The sequence below is a fragment of the Tursiops truncatus genome, chromosome 7 (genome assembly GCF_011762595.2).
Source record: "Tursiops truncatus isolate mTurTru1 chromosome 7, mTurTru1.mat.Y, whole genome shotgun sequence".
NCBI classification, from domain to species: Eukaryota; Metazoa; Chordata; class Mammalia; order Artiodactyla; family Delphinidae; genus Tursiops; species Tursiops truncatus.
In genome coordinates, this window is record NC_047040.1 from 10,954,333 (window position 1) to 10,962,558 (window position 8,226).

General features: G+C 40.9%; 1 protein-coding gene across 2 annotated transcripts; it reads right to left on the reverse strand.

Annotated features, from left to right (window-relative positions):
- Positions 1-4,222: 4,222 nt before the first annotated feature.
- On the reverse strand, positions 4,223-8,022 carry CCL20 (C-C motif chemokine ligand 20). Of its 2 annotated transcripts, none has more exons than XM_019923661.3 (4): positions 7,867-8,022; positions 6,588-6,699; positions 5,558-5,635; positions 4,223-4,605 (listed from the first exon to the last, which is right to left on the reverse strand). In XM_019923661.3, exons 1-4 carry the CDS (start codon positions 7,943-7,945, stop codon positions 4,584-4,586), a joined length of 291 nt encoding a protein of 96 aa, XP_019779220.1. In that variant the 5' UTR covers positions 7,946-8,022; the 3' UTR covers positions 4,223-4,583. The 2 variants fall into 2 exon arrangements, with proteins under 2 accessions (XP_019779220.1, XP_004326728.1); XM_004326680.4 differs by having other exon boundaries at positions 6,588-6,702; positions 7,867-8,019.
- Positions 8,023-8,226: the final 204 nt, after the last annotated feature.

Genomic DNA, 8,226 nt, shown 5'->3' on the forward strand with positions numbered 1-8,226 from the left:
CAGATGATTATAAAGATGACAAAGAACCAACAAGAGAACCAACGTCAAGGAACATTAGACACCACAGGGCTGCCTTACTGACACAGAAACACCTTTATACCAGTCGCCTGGTCAGAAACTTGATACCAACTAATTCCATCATATCTCTAAAGACTGTGTGACCTTAGGTAAATTCCTTAGCTTCCTTGACCCTCAGTTTCTCTGTCCCCAAAATGGGCATAAAAATAGTACCTACCTCATGTTTAAATGAGATAATACATTAATGAACTTACAAGCGATATTAGCATATCACTTGCTGCTTACTAGTCTAGGTTTTATTAACGACGTGATTACTACCCAAACCCAAACACTTGCATGCATCTGTCCTTTCTCATATTTCTCATGCTTTCATCTGAATACTGCTGCATACCTCCAGCCCATTTCCATGATGTCCAGCTCTGGCCTTTCCTAACAATTCTTTCCTGTCCTTCCAGCTTTTGCTCCCCTATCTCCTTGTCTTGGTTGAAACTTGAGTCTATGGCAACAGCACTCCCCTTATGGTTCTCTGAAGATGTCCACAGAGCCAGAAGCAGGTAGAAACCAACATTCTTGTGCTTCCATGATAGCACTTCTTCATTTCTATACACCTCCCCATTCTTTGAAGTACACGTGTGTCATTAGACCATCTACTTCTCCTCTTTCTGGCTGTCAGTCGAAGGTCTTGATCAGTTCTTTACTTGCCTTGAAAAATTTGGCCCAAGTTCACTACATCCTCTTTCACTCCTCTGGCTAACCTCAGTCTAGGCAACCTTATAACCATGCGGCGCAATGCCACTTATAAAGTGGTCTGGTCCCATTCCCCAACCCAGCCTCTATTTACAACTAGGAGTCAGGGAACAAACTAAGTAACACCACGGGAATGCAACCACCAAAACCCAGAAGGTGGGAACTCAGAAGAAGTTTCCCGGTTTCTCCAAAACATAAATCACAAAGGAAAAAGAGAAGGATGGTAATGATAAGAAACATAGATTAAACTTAAAAAGAAACAAATCACACAAATGCAGTGTGTGGACCTTATGTGGAGCTTCATTCAAACATATCAACTGTAATAAATAAATAAATACAACCCTTTTTTGAAACAAACAGGGAAATTAGACCATTGACTGAATATTTGGTGATATTGGGGAATTAGTGTTGATCTTTAAATCTGTGATAATGAGATTGTTTGTGTCTTTTTAAAAGTCCCTGTTAAAAAAATACATATAACTATGTGTATGCATGTGTAAATATATATTTATATTCATATATAATAATTTGATATTGGGGAATTCCTTCAAAGTAAGTCAGGGTATATAAGTGGGGAGAAGTTGGGCAGAATATATGTAACCAGATGGCCATTGGTTGGTTGAAGCTGTTACTCTGGGGCTGGATGGATGTACGGGGGCATGAGGGAGCCATCTGAATAATCTTGAATGGCCCAGAGTCATCACACAGGCGTGTACGTATGCAAAAATTCAGCTAAGCTGTACACTTACAGACTTGTGCATTTTACTGTATGTAACTTATACCTTAATTAAAAAATTAAGTAGAAAATACCTTTTCCAACATGAAAAAAAGAAAAAGAAGAGCTGCGAATTGGGAGCAACTTCTCTAATCCTTGAACATGGTTAGTGCAGTGAGACTAACGAATTAAACTTGCAATTGTACGGCTGAGACTCTGTGCTGCACTCTGATCCCAGGCTTAACAACCTGGCTTTGTGATTCCAATTTGGACTCCTGGGGGTAACACACTGATTTGCGCAGGTGCTTTTACCCATGCACTTGACAGTGGATGCTCTCATTGTGATTAATAAATTGGCTCCAGAAGCTCAGCTAATAGGTGTTAGGACTCCTAGTCCCAAATAATTCACACACATTCAGAGCACTAACAAAATGTGCTACTTTCCTGACTCAGCAAAGCTCACCTGGTGAGACCACCCAGCAGCAGTCGGCCAAATGGGCCACTGCCCTTGACAGTGGTCCTCTCTGGCTGTGCTGCTCCAGGAAAGGGTGACTGTTGGTGGTGGGGAGGGGTGGCAGAGGGAGGGTTATCTAGAATGAGTCTCAACAATTCCAAGCCCATCTCTGCTTCCTTTCTTTTTGCCATGGCCTTAACTGAGGTCCCACCGTTTCTCACCTTACTCATTGCGGCTCTCTCTGTATCTCTGTATCCATCTTCCATCCCACCTCCCTTTCCTCCTGCTTTGACTTCTTCCATGGTTCCCCCGTGTTCCCATGTTCAAGTTCAAACCACTATGCTTAGTTGAGGTAACAGTTTTACTTAATCCGCAGCTGCTCCATCCTACAGCCACTCCTTGCATACATCCCGCTTCATCCAGTGTTACCCAACTGGTGGCATAATTGATACCTAGGTAAGAAAATTCTTCATTGTGCCAGGCTATCTTGTGCATTCCAGTGGGTTTAGCATCCCTGTCTCCTGCCCACTGAATACCTTAGTATCCCACCTTTAGACATTGTGACAACTAAAATATGCCCCCAGATATTTCCAAACACCCCCTGCTGCTCCTTTTCCAATTGGGTGTCTCCTACTGGCCCTTCATACCTCGACTCAAACAAGGGCTGAACCATACACAATTGCCATCTTCATAGTTCAAGAGCATCGAATATTGGCTATTTAATAAGGTTCAACTGAATATTCTTTTCTTCTGGAAACCCTCACTACTAATGCCCTGTCCCATGCCTTCCTTTATCCAAATGCTTACCACCCTGTGTTGTCATAGCTGATTTTCTAGCCAGCCCCTCTCTCTTCCCACACTGCTCAGCACTAATTACCTGGGAGTCAGCACCAAGTGCTAACTTAATTTCTTGGCGTCTCCAGCTTCGCTTGGCTCGGTGCCTGGCTCATAATAGGTGCTAAGTCATTTTGATGAAGTCAAACAGGACATTGAGCATACTTTCCCTGACGGCTCAGTGTTGTTATTCATGAGCACAGAGATGCCTTCAGAGCCTACTGAGCGTTTGCTACACCAAATGACCCACCATTGCCCGCATTATGGATGTGCGTGTCTGGATTTTAAATCCTATCATCAGTGTGTCTTCTTCCACTCATCCTGCGTGGCTTTTGGAATCTGAAGCAGACTGTCCAGAGTGCCGTGTCGGGCACTCTGTGAACTTAAGTACATGACTATTGTGACAAGAACTACCCTGGTACAGGGTCTTTTCATCTTATTTCTGGGTTCTTGCTAGGTTTCACACATTTGTTGTCTCTCTTCTGGTTACTGAGGCAATCGGTTTCTAAAAACCCTCTGCATAGGACTTCCCTGGTGGCGCAGTGGTTAAGAATCCTGCCAATGCAGGGGACACGGGATCTAGCCCTGGTCTGGGAAGATCCCATATGCCACGGAGCAACTAAGCTTGTGCACCACAACTACTGAGCCTGCGCTCTAGAGCCCATGAGCTGCAACTACCGAGCCCACGTGCCACAACTACTGAAGCAGAGTGCCTAGAGCCTGTGCTCCGCAACAAGAGCCACCGCAATGAGAAGCCCGCGCACCGCAATGAAGAGTAGCCACCGCTCACCACAACTAGAGAAAGCCCGTGTGCAGCAATGAAGACCCAATGCAGCCAAAAATAAAATAAATAAATTTTAAAAAATAAACCCTCTGCATAATCATTTTGTTTTTGGAAAGTGCTTAAAGATGACTCAGGAGGACTTATAAAATAGAGAAATGTTCCTCTGCTGAGATGCCCATTCCTAGGACCATAGCTGGTGACAGAATGACGGACTAAGTGATTGCTTAAGGAATTTTCTAAATAGTTGTTGTGTCCCTGGAGTCACAAAATAGATGGGCATACTTTTTTTATTTTGAAAAGTTTTATATCAAGAAATATTGACCTATGTCACAGATAGAATCTTTCTAATTTTTGGTTTAAATGACTTTGAATTTTTTTTTAATTCAAAAAAACCTTTCCATTATAATTCATATAGAATGAAGTCCAGGATCACAAGGGGTAGAGATAAAGGGAAAAACCAGGAAGAAGTAAATGGGGAATACAATTTTCACAACATTTTCGTATTTACTAAACTCTTAATTATTCTTAATACACCTCTTAATAAACGCTATTTAACTCAATCCACAAACAAGTTTTGGTTCTTTTATGTTCAATATTTATTCTTCTTATCATTTTCCTCTTTAACAAGGTAATTACAACAGTTTAGGAAACAGAACTATATGAACAGAAGAATGTTAAGTGTTTTTTTTTAATAGCCTTCTGCTTGCAAGAAAGTCCATATATCTTATTCCTCCAAGTATAACTTTATACCACATACTAAACCAGATAGCTTATAGAAAACTAGTATTAAATAGCAAAACACAAACAAAACCACATATATAAATAACATAACATAAAATAGAGTATAATGTGATGCTTAACAAAGCAAACTGTGATGCAATATGAATCAACTTCACTAATTGGACAAGTCCAATGAGACACAAATCAGATAAGCTCTGAACCTGCAACAGTGTGTAAGTGAAACTGCCAGCTCAGCTAGGTTCCTTTTGTTCTTGGGCTGTGTCCAGTTCCAGTCCAGGGAGTATCCATTTTTACATCTTCTTGACTCTTTGACTATAAAGAGAAAAAGAAGAAAAAAATAAGCAAAGATGGGGTGCCTGGTGTGTGGGAATATCTTTGGTGCCTACAGATTGCCTCAGACACTCCAATCTCATCTCAGGATACCAGGCAGCTCAGAGGCCATATGAGGAAATCAGGGTTCAGAGAGGATGGACCCTGCCCAACATAACCCAGCTAGCTAAGGACAGAAACAGGACATGAACACTAAGGTTGTGTCTTCATATTCAGTATCTGGCACCCTGGTGTGAGATGATTCTGTCCATTGATAAAATGTCACTCCATTATCATCAGTGTAAATCAGAGCCATTGATCTCTTTTTAACTGTTTATTTTTTAGCTTTTAACAAACGAATGTCATGTAGTCTTTAAATTATATAAATAAGAGGCATCTTTGCAACAAGAATCAAATGCATAGAGGAATCTCATACATCGTGTGAAAAATCATTAAATTAAAAACAATTAAAATAAAAATGGGGCTTCCCTGGTGGCGCAGTGGTTAAGAATCCACCTGCCAATGCAGGGGACACGGGTTCGAGCCCTGGTCCAGGAAGATCCCACATGCCGCGGAGCAACCAAGCCCGTGTGCCGCAACGACTGAGCCTGCACCCTAGAGCCCGTGCTCTGCAAAAAGAAAAGCCACCGCAACGAGAAACCCGCATACCACAGTGAAGAGTAGCCCCAGCTCACCACAATTAGAGAAAGCCTGTGCGCAGCAACAAAGACCTAATGCAGCCACAAATAAATAAATGTATAATAAAAAAATGAAAATGAGCTGTAAGTGGTTGAAAAAATGAATTTTTTGTTTTCATTGTCCGATTCACACTACCCTTTAAAAACGTCATAGTGCTTAGGCTAAAGCATTCCAGCAAGCCTGTGATGCAACACTCTGAACACCACTCTTTCCCAAACATTTGGAGAGAGGCTGGTGGATTAGAAACATTCCATACCTGAGGATATGCACTACATGTTTCACCCAACTCTTCTTTGGATCTGCACACACAGCTAATCTTCTCTTTGTGTATAAGCTGAAAAAAGTCAGAGAATTTGATTTATGTTTCAATTTCATTTCTTGTTTAAATGTTTTTTTTTTCTTTTTTTCCACAGGACATGCAGTGGAAATTTCATATTCCAATTGGTGGCTCTACGCCCTAAACATCCTATTTGTTTCAGAGGTGAAAAAAATTGCAAAAAAAATTTTCTTCTTAGAAAGTTTGATGCAAGAAATAAAAGTGATTCTCCCTGACTTTCTCTGCAATCTAACAAAAGGTTGTGCAGTAACAGGAAGATCAAGTCCCAGAATTATTTAATTTTGTTGGTGGTGGCTACATGAAATATGTATACATCTGATCAATAACTTATTTCATTGAAAATATAATACCCTATATAAATCAAGAATATTATATGAGGGGCTTCCCTGGTGGCGCAGTGGTTGAGAGTCCGCCTGCTAATGCAGGGGACACGGGTTCGTGCCCTCGTCCGGGAAGATCCCACATGCCGTGGAGCGGCTGGGCCCGTGAGCCATGGCCGCTGAGCCTGCGCGTCCGGAGCCTGTGCTCCGCAACGGGAGAGGCCACAACAGTGAGAGGCCCGCGTACCGCAAAAAACACAAAAGAATATTATATGAGATAGTGTAACTACTCTGAGCTTTAGCTTACAGCTCAATCACTTTCTGGTAGAAGATGCTCATTTCAAAGTTTAGGTTTTTCATATTTTCCTGAGATAGTATCTTAGTAGCTTATAAGTTTATCTTCAAAAGTGATTTTGCCCTCAACTATGTTCATTTTTTTTAAACTAAGTTTTGCCTTATTCCAGTTCCATTTAAAGTGAATTTTGAAGAATAAATGTACTACTAAAACACAGCTAGCTTTTTGCCACATGAGTTATTTCTGAATGAAACTCCAAAAAGGCAAAGCTTTTTCTACTTGAAATTCTCATGTACTCCTAATACAAATGAATTAGAATCCCTTAATAACTTACATGACTGCATTGATGTCACAAGCTTCATTGGCCAGCTGCTGTGTGAACCCCACGATAAATTTGGGATGAAGGATTTTTTCTGTATATTGGAGGCAGCAGTCAAAGTTGCTTGCTGCTGAAAAGAAATGAAAGATATTGAGTGCACATGAATGAACTTATTCTGTGATAGGTATCGTGGAACTACCTGAAGTTGTGGAAAACCTAGAATCTGATTTATATGGTAAATAAACTATTTAGAGGAACACCTCCAATATCTTTGAGACCCATTTTAACATAGTTTCCAGCTCTCTTAAAAAAAATACTTTGTGTACTGGGAAATTTTGGTTCAATTATACAGTTTAGAAGCACATGAGACATCAGTCTCATAAAAGGAATATCTTTAGTAAGAAACACAAACTGACAGTATTTTATTTCATTCACTATAGTCACTCAAGAATATGAGTACTTTCCACTTGAAGAAACCCTTATAAATAACCTTCTAAATTCAGGAAAAAAAGTAAATTGGCAAGTTTTAATCTATTATCTGGCTACTGAATATTGAGAGGAGGGGAAGGACAAGAAGTTACAAAGAAAAATGTGATTTATAGGAGCTGTTAATAAGAGCTACAATTAAAACACTTTGAAATTGTAATATTAGTTAATGGGAATTTTTAATTTTGTTCATAAAATTTCAACACGTGTATTTTCAGGAATGCACCTGTTGCTAAAAGTGGTGTCCTCTTAGTAATAAAGCAATTCTTGGGCACTCCCCTGAGTTAAATTACAACCTACTGTATCTTTGACCTGCTGTAAGTGATAAATGTAATCCCGAAGTTGGCAAGTGATGTCCCCAAGGCCTTGCAAGGATGAATTCAGGTGCCATAATCTACCCCTAAAGGATGAGTTTTGAACTCTGCTAAAACTATTCAGTTGGGAAATGAGAAAGCTAGGGAAATGGGAGAATTTTCTACATTTCAAAATGGCCCCATTCACTGGTAATGTTACACAATTTACATCTCTCCCAGAATAGCACTTTGGGTTGTTCTGGAGTTCGAGGGTCTCTAAGAGCCCACCACAACCGCCCCCCAAATTTGCTGGGATTGACAGCAGACAAAAAATCCTGATAGGCAGCAGTAACCTTTCCCTCTTCCACTCACCAATGAGATGACAACCTCCATCACTTCCTTTTGAAGATTTTCTAACAGGCTTCCAACCCTTGGGGACCCCTAAATGAGCTCAAGGCTTAGAGAAAAATGAAAATAGTTCTTCATCCTGTGCTAGCAGAAAGAGTGACACTTACCTTCTGACTTGCTGCAGAGGTGGAGTAGCAGCAGTGACATCAAAGCAGCCAGGAGCAAACTCTTGCTACTGCACATCATTTTCAGCTCAAAGAATAGATGTCTCAGTGCTGGGTACCTAGTGCCTGGGAGAGCTGTTATGCTTGATAGCAGCCTGGGTCTGGGATGGCCCTACTTATAGCAAATATTTGAATGCACATAGAAGGCGTGTTCTCACATGGGGTTTTCCCCATTGACTAACCTGCCCCATCATGTCGTCACAAAGAAGAAACCACAGGGAAAACTTCCTGCCTTTCCCTAATGTTGGGAAGGTGTGAAGGGCAGGATGGAGGGGGAGGGAGGATTAAGAAGGGGAAAATCCT

What these genes read in the sequence shown, in the direction of transcription:
- CCL20 (XM_004326680.4), bottom strand. Translation starts at nt 7,945, where the DNA reads ATGATGTGCAGTAGCAAGAGTTTGCTCCTGGCTGCTTTGATGTCACTG. An exon ending in CCTCTGCAGCAAGTCAGAAG is followed by an intron (nt 6,703 to 7,866) that starts GTAAGTGTCACT and finishes ATTTCTTTTCAG; the next exon opens with CAGCAAGCAACTTTGACTGC. An exon ending in CATGTAGTGCATATCCTCAG is followed by an intron (nt 4,606 to 5,557) that starts GTATGGAATGTT and finishes TTCTCTTTATAG; the next exon opens with TCAAAGAGTCAAGAAGATGT.